Below are 20,136 nucleotides of genomic sequence, written 5' to 3'. Positions count from 1 at the left end.
ATCAGCGCAATGCACTCTCTCAACATTCAATCCTGTGTTGTTGCACTCTTTAGTAAGATGCAGACACCTCAACCTTTCTGTTTGAAGCATTTTTGTTCATGTATGTCTTTTCCTGGTAGTGAAGAGCTCAATCTCTTTATTACATCACACCCAGCTCACAGTAATTCTGATGTGTAAATGTCTGCTGAGGCCACAACAGATGACATCATCTGGATCCAGCACCATGGCAACATATCCCTGGTTTATTTTAGATTATGTACTGGATTAATTTGAGGATTGATCAATTCCTATCCAAATGTCCAACATAAGACTTACACGACCTTTTAAAAAACTGATGAAGAGGTGAACATTAATGATCAGGAAATGCTTTACAGTTTTACACATCATAATGATTCATATTTCTGGAAATCTTAGGTCTGTAACTTTTAGTAAGTATGAATCTGTAGATTTAGATTATCAATTTTAAATTCCACTAGAGTAGATAGATCTGAGTTTATAAATTTGTAAACCCTATTAACATAAACATGGAAGATAATCCTGATTCTATTATAGAATGCAGCAATTTATCCTTATTAGTAAAGTAATGTGTGAAGAATTGTAATGTTGTTCTGTGAGTCTTAAAAAAATAAACTATAATATTTTATTTTTGATTGGGGAACAGAATGTATGAGAGGTTACAGGGTGGGAGGATCTGACTCTCAGTGTTCTGGATATAGACCCCTCCCAACATAATTCATATTTTCTTTGGACTCTCCTTTTAAAGTGTAGAACCCCTATCCCATAATGTGTGCTGTTCCTATCATTTTATTGACTGCATGTCTAAGATGAAGACAAACTGAAATTGTGTTTTCTCTCTATACTCCTGTAAAATGGGGTTATAAATATGAAGGTTTTTATGAGGGACAGTCATTGACTTTTCTGATTTATATTCTAGACCAGACACATTCAGGCTCATAGAATATCCCGCCTCACCTTTTGGGAGGGTATTTTGAATCAAGGGTACAACTAAACATTATTTTCATTATGGAATAATAGACAAGTATCTTTATGAATTATTTTTCTTATCTGATGTCAGACAGTGAAAACTGCCTTCAAGGGTGACGTCCAACTTTCCAAAACCCCCAAATATTATATTTAGTATCATGTAAGTGAAGCGTCAAACGGCCACGTGTGATTGGCTGAAACCATCAAATGAATTTTGCTCAAAAATGTCTGAAACGATTATTTGCCGATTAATTTTCTGCCTCAATAAATCAACTAATCCTCTCTAAACTGAAGCAATAGAGCCACTGTGGACCACATACAAAACAGGAAGACCAAAAACGGTCAGTGATCAATGATCCAGACAATACATCCCTGCAGGACTAACGCCTTCACCGTGTCTCTGTGTGATTGTGTGTGTGTGTGTGTGTGTGTGTGTGTGTGTGTGTGTGTGTGTGTGTGTGTGTGTGTGTGTGTGTGTGTGTGTGTGTGTGTGTGTGTGTGTGTGTGTTTTTTCCTCGGGGCGGTGACAGCGTTTCCATTCAGATCCTCTCGTTTCCGATCCGCACGAGCTTACGTTTCAGTAACGTGCTCGCATCGTGACAGGAGCTTGTATGTTGGCGCTGCGCTGTACTGCCCCGCCGCCGCCGCCGCCGCTCCAGCTCGCCTTTCTCTCGCAGCCACACCCTCGCCATCTCCATCTCCATCTCGCACGCGTGCAGCTGTGCGGGACCGTCGGTCTGTGCGTGCGTCTCCCTGTCGGGCACCCGCAGCATCAGCAACACAAAAGGGTCGGCGCTGCCGGAGCCGGGTTTACCTCAGCCGCGATCGGAGGCAGGGCTCGCGCTCTGAAACCAAGGTGGTGGCTTTTTCTTCTTTCTCTTCCATGTTGTTTGTATTTGTGGTTGATTGTTTCCCATTTTCACGACGTTGATGACCTTGTCATTGCAGCCCACCTCTCATTTCCCATTGACCTGCTCAGATCTTCAGCTCCATCCTTCGCAGATGTGTGTGTATGCGCGCGCGCGCGCGTGTGTGTGTGTGTGTGTGTGTGTGTGTGTGTGCTGTAGATGGGCTGGGACTTGCAATTTGATCGGACTGGAAATGCGCAAACGCCGATGTCAACAGGCCACATTGGGATTAATCGTACACTTATTAGAAATCCACAATAATGCTGATCAATTTCGCGCCATTTGGGTGTCATGTGTGACAATTTGCGAGAAAAGCAGAGGCCACATTCTTTGTTCTCCGTGCGCCTTTTAGTCTGCAATTAATAGACTGTAATCCCTGTGCGGCAGCATCCGCTAATCTGCCATTAACGGCTGCCTATTGATCGATGCCTTTAGGTCCATGTTGATGTAGCCGTGTCTTTCACGATCGCTGTCCTTTCCCTAAAACGATACTCAATACAGCCTTTTGAAATGTCAGGATTGTTTGAGTCAGCTCGAAAAGCGTGCGCAGGCCATATGGTGCGGGCCTGCAAACAAAAAACAACAACAAAAAAATGAAATTATGGATTTATCTCTCCAAGCGTCATTTTAAAGGCTTTTAAATCAATGCTGCATTGCTGTCTTTGTCGGTGGACTTTGGTGCTGAGACCCAGAGGCAGGAAGGATGGAGGCAGCATGCCAGAGATGAATTCACAGGCTGCTGGTGTTGAGTAAACTGGTGCGTTTTTTGGTTGGCTGGCTGGCGGGCAGATGGACACTGTAGTAGTTATCACCTTTAAGGCGAGTACAAGGACTGCTTTGCCATCCAGGTCTGTGCTTTGCAGAGGAAATTTCTTCGTAAAGACGTCACCATGTGATTAAAGATAACTGGAGACTTTTAATTATCCGCTTCCTGTCTGACCCGGATGGTTTGGAGTCTCAGATCCACAGTAAACAACAAACAGCTATTGTGTCATCACCACCATGACGGTGACTAACTGAGATTGTGAAGTGCCTTTGCAAAAACCAGACATGCATCCATTTCATTTTGAGTCATGTATGGCCCCGTGACCTCAGAGGAAACAGATTGTGAGGCCCGTCTGACTCTTTGTTTTCTGTGTGTTTTTAAAGATCACTTGATTTGCACTGATTTAGCTGCACGTTAGACAAACAGAACTGGAAACAGCCGGCTTTTAAAAATAAAAATGAACTTAGAGGGGTGTCAGCACATCACTGCAGGTTAAAAGAAACATAGCCTACTTGTACAAATATTTGTGCTCTTTATGTGATGAGTTGGACTGGTTCAAGCATGTGAAGTTGTAGTTTGCATCTCATGACAAGTTTTGCTCGTGAAACTGTATTCTGTGGTGAAACCAGCTACTACGGGCTGCCCGGCTCTGGTGGGGTCATAATGTAGTGTAATAATAGTCTGTATAACTATTATTAAACAATTTTAAAAAATGTCCTCGATGCTAAAGCCCGACTGATACTGCATTTTTGGGCCGATACTGATAACAATATTAGGAAGTAAAAAGAGCAACAACAACAAAAATGCCGATATTAATATTTTGTCCAAAATGTGGTAATCAACAACAAGAGTATAGAATCAAAGCAGGATATTTTATACTTTACCAATAAATGTAATTGTCTAAAATGGCATAAGTGCACTGAAACAGTGAACTTCACTGGGAATGTAATGATTTTAACTAACTTAAGATCATTTTATTTTTAAAAAGCATCTTTATCTCTATTATGTTCTGCAAAGAAAAGTTTTAGTAACGGACAACATACAAAATACGCCAATAGCAATATTTATGAAAGGCTGATGTCGGCCAATCAGTAAATCAATCAAGCCCTGGATACTTTAGTGTACCTCAATAAATAATTGATCATAATTATCTGGTCTGTGCTATGCAAAATCTACTATAAATAAAGCAAATTTGAAAGCCCATCAACAGTATGAACATTATTGTATCTACCTGATATTAAACAGATATTTAAATTAGGATCATCGCTGTCCTTATCTAAAGTAAAAGAATATTATAATTACACTCAACCACTTAATGTCTTATGAGGCCTGTCCTAATTAGTCACTCCTGTGTGATGCAAGTTCTCATCAACTCCTTAGAAATGTGCTCCCCGGATGAGGTTATTCATGTTTATGTAACACATCTTCGCCTCAAATAATTTACCACACAGCATGGTTTTGGTTTAAAATGTTGTTCATATTATTTTACTGACATGTTTGAGGAATTCAGGTCACCTCAGGAATTTCAGTGTACATTAAAATAACAAGGAAATGCAGCCGGCTGTGGATCAAACGGAGGGTTTCGACACAAATGAACGTTTCGTGTCGTTACACCACGAAATTAGTTCAAATTGTGACTCGTTAATGTACTCTTCTCCCTTAGTTGATCCGTATCATTCACTAGTCGGTGAAACATCAATACATTCATGAACACATTTTCATCTTAACACGCAATTTACGTTTTTCTAGCATGAAAATTGTCCACACATTGAGACATTTGTTGTGGTTTCCATGAGAACTCTGAACGACTGCTTTACCACTTTCCCACATGTCAAGTGCAGTGGCTGCTACAGTATCACCCAGCATAGTGTTTGATCCCCGTCTCTTTTCACATAGAGTGGAGTCATTAAGGCTCTCTGCTCGCGCCGTGTGTGTGTGTGTGTGTGTGTGTGTGTGTGTGTGTGTGTGTGTGTGTGTGTGTGTGTGTGTGTGTGTGTGTGTGTGTGTGTGTGTGTGTGTGTGTGTGTGTGTGTGTGAATATCTGTGTGAGAGCATGCTTGTGCTGCTTTGCTGGGGGGTTTCTATTTCTGCACCCAGTCAGTCAGAGAACAGTCTGTCTTTGAAGTGCGATGCTGCTGTAATATAGGCAGCATCCAGGTTGGTAAAGCCCCATCATTACCATATCCCTGTGAGGCTGCAGTGTGATGCTGCCAAAACCGTGGAGTGGTGGTGGTGGGGGGGGGGGAGCTGCCCTTATTACACAGTAATACTATGGTGATGGTCACAGCCATTCTGATTCCAGATCAGATTAATGCAGCCATAAAATAAGTCTCTTATTTAATCATGTGGTATCGAGGCTACGGGAGTGGAGCTGCTCTTTTTCCCCTTTAGAAATGATGTTTGCTGTCAACAACACTTAAATAGCTTCACTGGTCGACCTGTGTGTGTTGAATGCATCTGCGAGCTTCACAGACTACATTTTAACAGACCATAATGTTATTAGGCAGCTGTGGTGCGCCGCAGTACAAACCATTATAATCACACATGTGCGTACACGATTGCTGTCAAGCCACAATGAAAGTCTTTGTGTGCGTCAGCCAGTTGAAATGATGAATGCAACTCTGTTCTCCGGCACTGGATCTCTGGCGGGGAAACAGAGTGTCACTTTGTGCCTCCTCGGCACAGCATCCCTAACAGACACAGGAGAACGCCCATCTCTCTCCGCTCAGCCCTCACCCCCCCCCTCCACCCCCCCACCCCCTCCACACTGACACACCCCTTCCCAATCACACTGTACATGTACACCCCACACACACACGTGCACCCATCAGCCCACGCTGGGTGGTTTTTTTTTTCATTTCGTGACTGCGCCTTAGAGGGGCAATCAAATTTTCATCAATATGAGAATATCAAGGGATGTTTAGTGAGTCACTCTCCTGTACGCCCGCGCGCACACGCACACGCACACACACACACACACACACACACACACACACACACACACACACACACACACACACACACACACACACACACACACACACACACAACCAAGTCGTTACTGCATCTGACACCTGACTCCAGGTAATGCCCTAGATCCTCAGTGACAGCAGGCAGGTGGAACGGCAACACACTCACAGGTACCCTCGCATGCAGAGAGCGGCTGCAGGACGGTAAGAAGGCATTCTTGTACACAAAGCTAGGTTTTAGCCTCGGACATAGTTCGTAGGTTGACTGTGACTGCGGTTTGCCTGAAGTGTTTTAGTGGAGATAACAGCTCTGTGTGTGCAAAACTTCTATCAGCAGCTCATGTTCATGTGTGTTCTTGTGCAAGTCCATTAATATGACTGTACTCCTGAATCTGTGGTGTTTCTCATCTGAATACAACAAGTGTGAGTTTTTTTTATGTGTGAGATGCTCAGGTAGGAGAAGGCCTTTGTGTTGTTGTTTGTTTGCACACTCGAGCATTGCCAGTTAACCGTTAGCTAATGTGGAAAATATAACCACGGACATGTGATACACGTAGCATGTGACTCTTAAATCCATTGTTACGCCACATGCACCCTTCAGATGTCTCGAGAGTGGACGACAACACCTCAGGTGGTGTTTACTTCAGGCCTCTTCCACCTGAATGTATTTCGTCTTGCTGCGAGTTCAGCTCTTCTCGATCCAGTTTTCAGCCACGCTTGGCCACATGGCTGCGGGGATGGTGTTGTTGTTCGGACAGTTGGTCCACCACTTTGGTCCAGATTGATATGCCTCAACAACGACTGTCATGGTCCCCAGAGGCTGAATGCTATTGAATTTTGTGATTCCCTCACTTATCATTCAGCATGCTGACAAATTAAAACTAAACATGGTCGATGGTAAATATTATACCTGCTGTCAGTGTGAGAATTTTAATCAGGTTTCCACTGTAGGCGGCACGGTGTCGTTTCGGGTTTTCAGTCTGATCGAGTCAAACACTGTATAGAATAGTGGACTTAGCTTTTGGGTTGGAAAAGTGAGGCCGATGTGAAAGTGCCATGAAGTGCAATAACACCGAAGGCCTTTAGGGGTTGGCTCCAAAAAGACTCCGGCTTCATAGTCTCCCATTATACTTCTCTTATGAAATACAAAGGCAATCATTTTTGGTCCATAAGTCATTATGGTGTCATTCACTAAAGTCATTTCCTTTTTGTTAGTGTTCTGGTGGTCCATCTGAAAATGATATCATCATTAATCAGATACTGGGCCTCAAAAAGCGGTATGCTTGGGGGCGTGTCTGTTTGATTGACAGGCCTGCGGTGTAGTCAGGTTTCCACTAGAGGTGGGCGGGGCGTAGTGTCCTTTGGTCCCCAATCAGATCAGGTCAGATCCGCCGCTTGCTCCCAAAGTGGCCTTTTGGCAGCTTTTATCTTCTTAAGACAGCATTACTCAGCTCTAACCGAAGCCGTTGAAGGTTTGGGTGTGACACACCGAACTGAACATGTTCACCAACACACATGGAGCTCTGGTTTCATGGCAGAACGATCGTCAGTACAAACAGCGTCACCACAAGTTGGTGCATTACCTGTTTGTTTGGCTTCCTTCTGCCCTCTTACAGTCTGCGTGGTGCGAATGTGGAGAGTTGCAAAAACACGCAGTTGAAAATGAAGATATGTTTGTATTTTAGATGAAACGGGGTCTTTGAGGTGTTTATAGATTAGATGTCTGGACCAGAACTGCACTCAGCTGATAATGTCATGATTCCATCTGTAAGTGCAAGTTACAATGCACCACAGAAATATGCAGCGAAAACTAAACAATGTTAAATAATGTGAATAGACACTTTAATTAGATGCTGTTTCCACTATACTATGTATTTAGGTTTTAATTAAAACAGTTTACTGCGACTTCAGCAAGAATCCCAGTAAAGCAGTCCAGAAGACATTTACTGTCACCCACAACACTCTCCAGAGTATGAAAGCCATGAACGTCTGATGCTTTCAAATTGTGTCTGCGCACATTAAAGTGCTGGAAATTGGTTTTCTCTCAGTTTGAGAACCATCAGAAGTAGGACAAGACACATATGAACAAATCAAACAAAGAAATGAAGTGAAATCTGGCACATATTTCTGTGTCATCTCTAAATGACAAGGATAAAGTAAAATAATCTTTTTTTTCTCTCTCTCTTTTTGTCTTTAATGACTGAATGAATTGTCTTTTATTGTGACATGAATTCTTCATCCCACATTGAAACAAACCTTAACTCCAGTGAAGAGGTGTGCTGTTCAGCAGGGGGCATGTCGTATTTCTTTGTTTTGTGTTTATTTAGGCGTTTTAAATCTTCCATCGTAATAGTGCCATCCGGGGGTTTCACTGGACACAGACTGTTCACAGTGTAAAACATTCAGCGTTTATTTTTTTTTTTAAACTGATGAGCATCATCAGGAGCACTGTTTCCTGTAGACGCTGTCTTCATGTTGTCGTCCATAGTCGGTGGATCAGCGGGAGTACGAGGCATCGAGGCCTTGTTTCCAGCTTGTCTGTTAAAAGTAGCATCGCATTTGTAATTGCAATGTGATGCAGCAGAAATGTTTTGATTAAAAGGATAAAAGAATACTTATAATTGCCACGTAAACAGGATGAGCATGAGGAATGGATGCTGCATGTCTTGATTTGCTGTACTGGCTGGTTTTGCAACAACAGTGTGCAGACTGAGCTGATATTTTATTCCGTATTTTGAACCCTTTTCGACTTCGGTTGTGTTAAATAAGTGCGCTTGGACACTCCCTCCTTGTCCTTGAGAACACGACCTGCCTCTTTGTGCAGCTGCAGTTTAAACCGCCACATCATCAGCGTTTGTACTCGTGCAGGTGTGTGCCAAGTGAACTATTTCAGTCTGTTTGTGGGGACGTAGGATTTGTTGTGTGTGTGTGTGTGTGTTGCGTCTGTCTCCTCTGGCCCCCGGCTGCTGCAAGCACATTGCCATGGCAACCAAAGGCTGCTCAAACTTCAGAGGACGGTGAAGAACAAGGCAGAGCGTTAAGGTGGACGAGACGTTGTCTAACTTTAGAAAACCCTTTTATACATCGTAGATTTATCACGTTTTTGCCACCTCATGCATCCTGATGCATCGCGCCGTTCTGTTTGGAAGTGCTTCCTCATCCACCGCCGCCCACGTCACCCTCCACGCCTCATCTTCCTCACTCTGAATGCACCTGATGCTAACAGACCTAACGAACCCCAACCTGCTGTTCTGTCTCTGTCCTGTACTTATTTCACCGTTTTCTCCCAAAACCACAGCGGAGGCAGCGCCGACGCTCGTCCGGGTAAAACAAGCTTTGTGCAAAGGGGCAGATCGATGTTCCCTAAGGTTTTACTGCAGTGGTGCGCAGCCATCTCGAGCTGTGCAGCTGAAATAGGTAAACTGTTCCACGGCTCCACCACGTTCGTCTGTCTGCTTTGTCAGCAAGCTACTTGTGCTGTATAGGTTATGGCACCTAGCTGCTACAACACTCAGCCACGCCACCAGGACTCTGGTCGCTGTCCGGCCCAAAAGGATGCTGAGCTGCTGGGTCGTTGGAAAAGCGCTGAGACGCAGCATCGTTCTATGCCGCCGCCGCCATACAGCTCTATCCTCGTCAAAGGCATTTCCCTGCTTCTGTAGAGCACATGGCTGCTCCTCGTGCTTCTCTCATCCCATCTCTATCTGTCCTCTGCAGCAGTCGGACAACACGCACCCTTACACTGAGAAATCTTCTTCAGACACTCGCTCAACATGAGGACTGGCAGCCAAACAATAAAAAAAAACATCAGCAGACACAATCACAAACAGCCTCTCTCCTCATCACACACACACCCTCTGTCTGTGTTCACACACTCCTACTAGCAAACATGCTTGTTGGCTCCTTGTTTTGTGCTGGCCGGAGTCAGACAGGACAAAGAGTCTTTTTTTTGGGGGGGGGAGAGGGGTTGAGACATTTCTGAGAGAGTCTGTCCGGCTCAGGAAGGAAGCCCACGGCATGCTGATCCCACTGGAGACAGCGGGCTTCTCTCCGGCTCGCTCAGTACTGTCTTTCACACTCCCTGGTTGTACACTGCTGACCCCGGGTGCTTGTGGTTTTTCTCACACAACAACACATTTCCTCAGTGCATCAGAAAACCTCTGGCTCGGCCGCCGTGCTGCGGACGGGCACGCTGAGAGATGTCCGGGTTCAGGAAGCCGTGTGTGGTTTGTTGGTTCCTGTGAGATGCGAATAAGAGGCGGTTCGTGCGGTTTGGGTGTTTACTCCTGCTGATTATGAGCTGGTCATCCTGCGGAGCATGCTCCATCTCCAACTCAGATGCAAAAAGAGGCTTATTCTCACTTATAATTTCAGCACCAACTGCATCTTAGCTTGTCATTTCAGATGGACAGCTGACTTTGAAAAATCTCTATTTCTGGCCTCAGAGAGCTCCTCTTGCTTTTATAAAACAGCAGAGGCTTTATCGTGCCTCAGACAGCCCGATCACCGAGAGCCACTCTGCCAGAGCTGACAAAGCCGACCTTTTTGATGCTAATGCTGGAGGCGATGGAGAGTAAAATAAAAAGCAGGACATGTGGAAGTCAAACTGCAGCCCCTTTTCCCCGCTCTCTCACGTGCCTCTGCTCTTTTCTCCCCTCACCACTCGCTGCTTTTTACCCCCCCCCCCCCTGCAGTAAAGCAAATAACAGCATCCACATGTTCTCCTCCTTCTCCTCTCGCCACAGCCAAGGTGTGCCGTGACCATGGCAACGGACGCCACGGAAACTAAGCATGACACGCTTTTAGAGGTAACCGAATCCAAAGGCCCAGGTAAATAGGAAAACACTAATGAGTGCTTTTACGGACATCTTAAAGAGACAGTGTATTGAAACTAATTAAAAAGATCACATCCCGAGGATGGAACGACCTTTCACTTTAACGGTCTCTTTTATACTGTCTCTTTAAGAAGTGCATGGTGTGGTGACGGGCTGATAGAAGAGACTTACAGAAGTATTTCCTGGTGGTGTGCTGTGTCCACGTTTCTCACTTCTCTGATCACCTTTTTCTATCTTTTCATTGATATTTTTGAGCAGATTAATGAACTGATCAGGGGGCCGTTATGCAGATTAGATCAGCAGCGTAAAGCAAAGGACACACAAGATGTTAACATGTCTAGAAGCCTTGTTTGTGTCCAGGAATTGCAGTAGGCAGTATGCAGTAGATAAAAGCCTGAGAAACCCTGTTAGAGGAACAGTTTATTTTTAGTTTTATTGGAGGAGAAAATGAACACCTCTCTCATGACTGTTCAATACAATTTTACAGCCAGGAGCTGATTAGTTTATCTCAAACAATGACTGGAAACAAGTGGGTTGGGGCTAGCCAGGCTCAGTCTACCAGTAACAAATCTGACCACTTTAAAACTCACAGTGACATCATGTTTGTTTAAACAACTATAATGTTGTTCTCATTTTATATGCGTTTATGTGCTGGACTATTTCTTGGCCAAGACCAGTACAAGGAGTTGCAGCTGGTTGCCACATAACAAACACTTTATGCAGCTGTTTTCAGTCAAATCATTCTGAAAACGTACTGCTCAATACTTTCTCTGCATGAAACAGCGAACGGACACGTGTAGCAACTATCTGGTGAACCTGGTGGAGCATTGATTTGAGCATTTTAGCATTATTTTCCTCAGGAGTTGTTAAAACAGAGTTAAAAGAGAAGAGATATTGGCCTTGTAATTATCAGGTGACCACAAACATGACTCCAAATTAATGATAATTGGCTGTTGACAAAAAAAAAAAAAAATCCATTAGCCTATTGCAAGTTTAAAACTTACTTGTCATAATAATAATCTCTAGTTACTAGTTTTCACCCCTCTTTTCAGTCAATAGGCTAAACTAAGCTAACAACTGCTGCGGATTAATGTTATAAACAGACATGAGAATGGTATTAATCTTCAAGAAGGAATACATGTATTTCCCAAAATGTCAGACTCTTCCTGTAATGACACAGAAACTCCCTCCATTCATTCTCCACCACCCTGAATGTTACTTTACTGCTGTGTTTTATCTCTGATTTGTGGATCAAGAGGAATTCAAAAGCAGTTTTTCTGAGCCGGCCTCCCGCTGCTTTTTTTCTGCCTCCAGCTAGTTCATCTGCTTTCACCACATGTAAAATAATCCCTGATCAATAAAAAAAACAGCAAGGGTCCAAGTCCACAGGACCCGGGTCAAAACACTCTGCTCTACAAACACACAGGAAGCAAGAGTTAACCCTCGTGTCAGGTTGGGTTGCCGCTCTTGTGGAGTGCTGCCGCTGAGTCGTCTACTCTGCAGAAAAAAAGTGTCCTTTCTCGTTTCACGCATGAGCGTGTGAGCACGCCTACGGCGGTGCATTACGGGCTCTGTGGCACTGATGCTGGGAGAGCATGCTGCAGGGAAGCAGAACATCAGTGTCGCACCACAACATCGGCTGCATTTGGACTGACAGTGGCAGCGTCCTGCAGTGTATCGAGCATGTCATCGCTTTTATCAAAATAGGACAAAAGAATAACAGAAAAAGAAAGAAAACATCAGTGACCTTTCATTATCACTGGTGTATATCCCAGGATGACTGAATATTGATGATGCACAAAACAAAATGTGTCTATTTATTTATCTATTTATTATTCTGTTATTCAGTTAATTGTTAAATCCATTTCCCAAGAAGGAAATGCCAAATATTCCCTGGTTTCAGACACTCAAATATAAGAATATACTGCAACTCACTGTCCCACATGATGCTGAGCTGAATGTCTTTGGATCATGGACTGTAGGATTGACAGAAAAGAAGGAACTTGCACTTGTCACTTACAAATATATTACAGAATATTAGTTTGACATTTTGATAAATTGACTTATTTGCTTTCTTGCCAGGGTGTAGGCGAGAAGATTGATACCACTTATGTCTGTACGTTAAAAATCTGAAGCTAAGAACAGAATACAGTTTGCTTGGTTCAACACAAAGACTGAAACCCTGTTGACACGTGCTGACATCAGAGGCTCTGCCGTAGCTCACACTGTCGCTGCTGTGGCAGCTGTAAAACAGTAGATACATTGTTTTGATTGTAAAGACTCGTTTCACCATCAAAACTTGATCCATTTGGTCTGATAACATTTGGAAAGTCTACAAAAGGCACGATTGAAATTTTGTTTTAATCCTCATTAGGGTGTAGAGCTAAATCACAAGATAACCAGTCACTGGCGTGAATGCTCTGTCCACAGAGCATGCTCAGTATGCATTCACCTGCCAGTTCGGGAATGTCTAACCAGACACCAGATTTCAAAACTCTGTATATCGTGAAATACAGAGAGATTCATCTGGCGGTGATGAACTTAAATGTAATAATAATAATAATAATAATAAACTTTATTTGTATAGAACCTTTCATACAAGAAAAGCAGCTCAAAGTGCTTTACAGCAAGAAAATGACATACAGTGTTTCACATAAATAATGTAAAAGATACCTTTATAAGTCCACACTCCAGGTTAAAGATGTTAAAGTCGTATCATTTGCCTCATCTAACGGTTGACGAGAGGGAAAACATATTTCCAAAATGTGAACTAGTTCTTTAAAGTTTAAAGCGAGAGAATTGGGCTTCAGAAATTGATCAAATTTGTTGTCAGAGAAAAATAGTTTTAATAAAAACTTTCAGAGAAAATTTTATTTTCATGATTTCAGTGAAAAAAATAATCGTCAATCCAATGAGACAAAGTGAATTGAATTATGTAGAATGTCCATCTAATTATTCTAATAATAAGGTGAGGACAAGATGGAAACATATGGCTGCGGTTGGAAAATGGATTGTGGCATCTGACCCTTGACCTCGAGATTCAGAAAGATTGTGTGTGTAAACATGTCTTTAGTCTCCCACGACAAAATAAGGACACACGCTTCAGGGTCGAGGAGTTGAGGAAATTAGTTTACTGTATCATTTCCCATGATGCCTCTGGTTTAGTGAGCAGCATGCGAAGTGAAATCCCACACCAGTTGCTACTTATAGCTCTGAAAGGGATAGCCACTGAGCCCTGAGAACGCCTGTCTGCACAGTGGTGTAGAGTAGCTTTGTAGCTCTGTAACCTCACCCACTTGGTTCATCCAGTGGACCTCCACAAGTACACACACACACACACACACACACACACACACACACACACACACACACACACACACACACACACACACACACACACACACACACACACACACACAGATGAAGCGGTTCTGGAGAAGCTCTGAGAAACACGCTGTGTTACTTGTTGAAATGAAGAGATCTGCTTACATGTTCAAATGTCAGAGTATAAAAATCTTATCTTTGGGATCCCGAGGAGAGACAGAGTGATGTTTTTGTCTTTACACATGGGAAAGTTTAGCTTATGTAATGGAGTTTATAACTTCACGGCATGAAGGATGACGAGGAAGTAAAGATATCAGCTGAAAGTTTAAAGTGAAAATCTTAACTTTGGACTCCATCATTAGCGCAGGCAAGATTTATTACAGCTGCTTTCTTTTAGTTAGTTAGTTAGTTACGACAGACAGATTTTTTTGATCCCACAAGGGGACATTTTTCCACTACAGCAGCATGTAAAGATACACGGTAAGCAATAAAAATGACAGAATACAAATCTAGTTAAAAATATAAAATGTAAACATGAACACTATATACAAATAAAATGGAATAAAATTAAACAACAACAGTGCAATTTATTACATACAGCAGGTCAGCTGTTGACACATCCTTAGTTTTGGCAGCAGATTTCTCAGCATATTTGACACAGTTGAAGGGATTACCTCCTTATTAATAGATTACTGACGAGCTGCAGAGATTGACTTTAACTCTTGGTGCTGTTTGGATAGCCTGGGTGTCTTTGTGGGTTCCCACTGTTGGAGCAGTCATGGACTTGCCTGTTTTCAGTCAGTAAATCAGAGATTCGATCATCATTTATTTAAAGCTGTTTATGGCTGTTGGTGCTCGGTTTTCATGTGTGGTGTTTATCTTTCCCACTTCCTCTAAATACGAGTAAGTATGAACCAAAGAGCCAAGGTTTTCTTCTCATTCCATCTGCTGTTTTCTTTTCTTTTACCTCTGTCAATTGCATTTCATTATCTACACACACTCACACATAAAGTAAAAAAAACACGCTTACAAGCGCCATCATGCTCATTATCTCGCCTGAGGGTGAGGTATAAAGATTGATGATCTGAATGCACAAAGCTGTGGTTCTTATCTATTTTATTTTGCCGGCAGAAAGAAGGCGACAGGGCAAATTCCAGCCCTTTCGACGGCTGTTTGGGAAGAAGAAGAAAAGAGAGGCTAAAGGGAGCTCTGATGGAGCAAAGCTAAAGGCGTGTTTTTCTACTGGGGAAGTGTGCAACGGAGTCGTGTCTGATGAAGAGGAGTCCAATCAAAATCTGAGGTCAGTACATACAGCAGGTATAGATTTGTTGTCTGTGTTATGCGTGAGGAAGTTGAGCTTTCTTCTGCTCATTTTATTGTTCAAGAGAGTTTCAGCAACAGGCCGGACTTTCTCTTACAACCTTTTTGCAGACATTGAAGGTACACTGATTTTTTTTTTTTATTGGAAGACACTTTCACTTCTATCAAAATGAAAGTCATAAAACCTGTGGTTGCACAATTTGTAATGAAAAGGGCCAGGCTCTGCTCAGGAGCCGCTTCAACAGTTAACCTTTACCTGGTGTAATGATAAAAAACACTGGTGTGTAAAGAGATTATTCATTCCATCGTATACAATTATTTTGTGGAGTGACGCTGCAGCCCGCTCATGATAAATGAATGAATGACAGAAATGACACGCTGCAACACTAAAGACGCCTCCGTTCTTCTGCAGGGAGTTTAATCCCATCGGATCTCGAGCTCTCTCACACGACAGTATCTTCATCCCAGAGGAGTCTGTGACGGACCCCGACCTAGACCACAGCATGTCCCAAGAAAACGTATCGGATAAAGTGAGGAATCTGCAGGTGGGGCGCACAGAGATGTACCCTCAGCTGCTGAACAGTTGTCTTTGCTCTGTGTTCATATATTGTAACCTGGTTTTGTTGATCACACAGAGGCAGATAGCACAAGGTATAAAGTTTGGCCAAAGGCCTCCTTCTCTGAGGAGGAGTGAGGGAGATGAGGGCAGCTCAGATGAGGAAGAGGTCCCCCGGAGCCCTATGAAGGTTTTGGCTCAGGTTGAAGCCGAGCCACCAAAACCAGAGCCAAAGGTAACAACTTCTTTTAATGATTGACAGGTTTCATTTTTTAACTCCAGGTCTTTGGGGGAACTGCTATATATATGAATAATGTGTATCAAGCCTTTAGTATCTTTAGGGGGAGTTTAGTGAAGTCTGATAAATTACCTGAAGTGATGTCACTTAAGTCAGCGTCAGTTGAGTCTGAAGACCAAGTTTGATAATGAAAGACTTTGGAGTTCATAAGAAGTGAGTTTACGAGATCTCTGTAGTCCTCATCTCTGCCCGAGGCTACATAAGCTGCTACTGGTGTAACACAACCAAATATCCAATAAAACTATTGGCTGTATAGTTGCATTATGGGTAATGTATTGAAAGGGTTTTTAACTGTGCGTTGTGAGTCCAACATCGATAAACGCTAAATCGCTGGAGTACAAATTGAGATCAGTTGTTTATTAGGTTTAAATAAATACTCTGTTGTTGTGGTAACAGCAGGTCCAGGAAGCTCAACCATCCGGATCACACAGCACGCCAGTGAAGTCCCCGAGGTCCAAACGAGTTCTTACACCAACCGGTACGATCGAGTCCATCAACCTGGATGCTGTCCCACAGTCTGTTCCTCGACTGGACAACACCGCCGCTAAGCATAAACTCTCTGTCAAACCGAAAAACCAGAGGATTTCCCGCAAGCCCCGACGGTTCACGCAGGTGACCCATAGCCACGGGTGTCCTGTTAGCATGTTGTTGATTTATGTTGTGGCTAAGAAAATGTAAGCTAATTATACTTCTTCCTACTTCTTTCCAGGACCTCCAGGAGGTTTCTATTCCTGGTGCGGTGCAAGAGGATCTGGAGGCAGCTGGCATATCCACGGACAACCAGCGCAGGGCATCCGTTGAAGAGTCTCTCGAAAGGTTCAAGAAACAGAGACTCCATGAGGAGGAAAAACAGGAGTCGAGGAGGAAGAGAGAGCTGGAGGAGCAGAGGCTCCGACAGGAGGAAGAGGAGAGGACGAAGAGAGCAGAAGCGTTGAGGCTGCGGGAACTGGAGGAGGAGCGATGTCGTAAGCAACAGCAGGAGGAAGACAGGAGACTGCGAGAGGAGGCGGAGAGACGGAGGAGGGAGGAGGAGGAGAGGAAGATCAGAGAAGAGGAAGAAAGGAGGCAGCGAGAGGAGGAAGAGTGGATGAGGAGGGTGGAAGAGGAAAGGAAGATGCAAGAGGAGGAGGAGCGTCGACGGCGAGAGGAGGAGGAAGAGCGTAGACGACTGGAGGAGCAAAAAAGGAAAGATGAAGAGGAAAGGAAGAGGTGGGTGGAGGAGGAAAGGAGGAAGCGAGAGGAAGAGGGGAGGAGGCAGCAGGAGCTTGAGGCTGAGAGGAAGAGGAAGCTCAAAGAGGAAGAAGAGGAAAGAAAGAAAAAGGAGGAAGCAGAGAAATTGAGGTTGCAGGAGATGGAGGAAAAGGAAAAACTGGCAGCAGAGGAAGGGATGCGAAAAGAGGAGGAGGCACAAAGGAGGATGTCTTCAGAGGATGATGATGGGAGCTCTGACCCACAAGAGAGGAAGAGGAGAGCTGAGGAACTGCGCTGGAAGGAGATGGAGGAAAGACAGAGGCCTTTCTCTTTCAAAGTTTCCTCTGGCGAGAAGCAGATTCTCTTCCAGAAAGTCAACCTGACGCCTGTTACGCCGGCCTGCAGCCGCCAGAGCGCTGCTGTGGCTGATCAAAGCGAGGGAACGAAGGCTTCCTCCTTTGAAGGACCAGACCTGCCAACGTCTCCGTATGTCCCCCACACAGCCATCTTGGTAACAGGCGCCCAGCTCTGTGGGACAGCTGTCAATTTAGACCATATCAAAGACACTGCTTGCAAGTCCCTGCTGGGTTTAGGAGAGGATAGAAAGGCCCAGGGAACACCGTCGACAAAGAGCAAGACTTCTCCGGATCGCAAGTCTGGTAAAACCAAATCGCTCAACGAGTCGGCGCTCTCCACTGACCAGTCCAGCGCAGCCGTCCTGGCAGAATGGGCGAGTATCAGATCAAAGATATTCAAGGGGGTCGAGGACGGGAAGTATGATGAGTACCCAGAACTGAGCAGGAACCCACCTCAGCCCAGCAGTGAGGAACAGCCTACGTTTGGTCACACGAACCTCAGGAAGACCATGTCCGCAAGCGCCAAGTTTTCCATCACTCCCGCAAAGAAGAAGTTTGGAGATTCAAATAGGAACTCTGAGGTGTATAGTCCAGATGATAAGGAAGCAGGAGAAGAAGCGACTCCATCTGAAAGCCCCACCGCAGCCTCCCCAGGTCCAACCGGTAAACCACAGAGCAGGAAAAGTAAAACCGTCCGCATCGTAGAAAGAGCGCCAGACGAGTGCATGTTTGCCAAAGACCTCCCCTCTTTCCTGGTTCCCAGTCCAGGAGACAAACCTGAGGGGTCAGAGTTGAAGAGTGAGACAGAGGAAAGCAGAGAGGAGGAAGAGGAGCGGGGCCAGGACAGCGAGGATAAGCCCTCTCCCTTTGGCATAAAGCTGAGGAGGACCAACTACTCGCTGCGTTTTCACAGCGAGCAGTCCACAGAGAAAAGGAAGAAACGCTACAGCGCTGGGGACAGCTTTGACGGCGTCCCTTCACCTCTCACCCCCATTGAGCCAGACTCTGACGCTTCCTCTGTCTTTTCTGACAAATCAACCCCCACGTCGCCTCAGAAAGAAGGCGTGGTCGGCATGTACTTACACGCATCTGCCTCCCCCGCCGTCCCCCGGGGTAAACTGGGTAAGTCTGCCAGCCCGACTGCACACAGCGAAGACGAGAAAGTGCTCTCCAAACCACCGGTTTACCGCAGACCAACGACATCACCCAAACCTGCTGGTGCAGTCCCAACACCTCCTCCATCGCCACTACCTAAGGTGGCCCACGGGCCTCCCAGTGATGGTATGATCCCGAGGACAGAAGGCGCAGATTCATGCAGCCAGGAGCAGTTGAGCAGGAGCGAGGGACAGTCAGCGGTTGCCCAGCTGCACAGGAGCAGCCAAGGCCAGGTCCAAGGGGAAGAGGAGCCGAAGGAGAAGAGATCGTTCTTCCCCTCCATCAACATCCCCTGGAGAGAGAAGGCTGACAGAAAGACCGAGCTCATGAGGAGAGGTCAGTGCACTTTGACCAGGGACTCTGCTGTTAGTTAGATGAAATTGAAGTGATGTTTTTATTTGGGAAATGTGCATATTCACTGTGTTGCTGATTGTTACATGAGACAAGTGATACCCCGCTTATGTCTGCACAATAAATAAAAACAAAAGTAGAAATGAGAAGGCAGCAACCAGTTAGCTTAACCTGGCAAAAGAAGATGAAGGGTAAAAATAACCCTTCATTGCATTGAAGAAATACTTTTCATTTTGTTTTTTCAGCAGATGTATCAAACAGTATACAAGTTACTTCGTGAACTTTAGCTGGCTGATTTCGTGACCAACCGTGACGTCACTTGTTTTGTGAACTTCGTCATCGAAGTCTCGAGTTAATGATTATTTTCGCATTTACTGTCAGAAAAATAATAAGAACGTGTGACTGTAGCGAATGACACAATTATTAATTGTGGAAAGAAATGATTGACTTTGTATTTCATGAAAGAAGTTGAATGGGAGTCGATGGAGCCGGAGCCCTTTCGGAGCCAACCCCTAGCGGCTCTCAGTGGCATTGCAGTTTAAGGCTCTTCCACATTAGCCTCACTTTTATATAAAGTCTATGGTTGTGCTACCAGTTTTGCTCCCGTTTCCGGTCTTCATGCTAAGCTAAGCTAAACATGTCCTGACTGTAGCTGTACATTGAAGTGACCTGACATATGAGTCCTCTAACTCTTGGCAAGAAAGCAAACGAGCTCATCTTAAGCTGCTTGTGTCTCGACAACATTTGATACTTGAGAAATTTTGCTCCTTTGTTCAATGAAAAATGGGGTTTTAATCCATGTTTCTCAGTACCGAAACGTAGGTATTGTACGAACAGCGGTATCAAAGGTTTCAAACAATCCATAGCCATTGTAATATCCCATTGTGCATGTGCTCCCCTGCAGAAAAACCCTCCTTACAGAGCAGGCACTCACTGGACAGCGCGAGGGTCCAGGAGAAGGAGAGTGGGCCCTTATGGATCACACTGGCTCTGCAGAAGCAGAAGGGCTTCAGGGACCAGCAGCAGAGCCGAGATGAGCGCCGCAGCCATAGAGAAGCCAAACTGGCGGAGAAACAAGCCCGAGAGCGAGACAGTGTATGCGCACCAGATTTAACCTACTTTC

The 20,136-nt window shown here is 44.6% G+C and overlaps 1 protein-coding gene across 2 annotated transcripts in view; it reads left to right on the top strand.

The window, feature by feature from the left end:
• The first annotated feature begins 1,396 nt into the window (after positions 1-1,396).
• The window catches only part of cracd (capping protein inhibiting regulator of actin dynamics), a 23,098-nt gene continuing 4,358 nt past the window's right edge, over positions 1,397-20,136 (top strand). Inside the window, exons 1-8 of one of the 2 annotated variants that reach the window (XM_069699226.1) lie at positions 1,397-1,840; positions 8,926-9,044; positions 14,918-15,086; positions 15,519-15,651; positions 15,742-15,897; positions 16,357-16,572; positions 16,670-18,998; positions 19,918-20,108. In XM_069699226.1, the coding sequence (XP_069555327.1) occupies positions 1,596-1,840; positions 8,926-9,044; positions 14,918-15,086; positions 15,519-15,651; positions 15,742-15,897; positions 16,357-16,572; positions 16,670-18,998; positions 19,918-20,108 (3,558 nt within the window). In that variant the 5' untranslated portion in view covers positions 1,397-1,595. The remainder of the gene's footprint in view (positions 1,841-8,925; positions 9,045-14,917; positions 15,087-15,518; positions 15,652-15,741; positions 15,898-16,356; positions 16,573-16,669; positions 18,999-19,917; positions 20,109-20,136) is intronic. The other variant, XM_069699227.1, reaches the window with a different exon arrangement.

This window comes from Brachyistius frenatus, unplaced genomic scaffold, assembly GCF_029030835.1.
Source record: "Brachyistius frenatus isolate BFR_SWC_R1_liver_20210118 unplaced genomic scaffold, ASM2903083v1 Contig_29, whole genome shotgun sequence".
Lineage (NCBI taxonomy): Eukaryota > Metazoa > Chordata > Actinopteri > Embiotocidae > Brachyistius > Brachyistius frenatus.
Note: the sequence above shows the minus strand (reverse complement) of the source record. Positions and strands in the feature narration are given on the sequence as shown.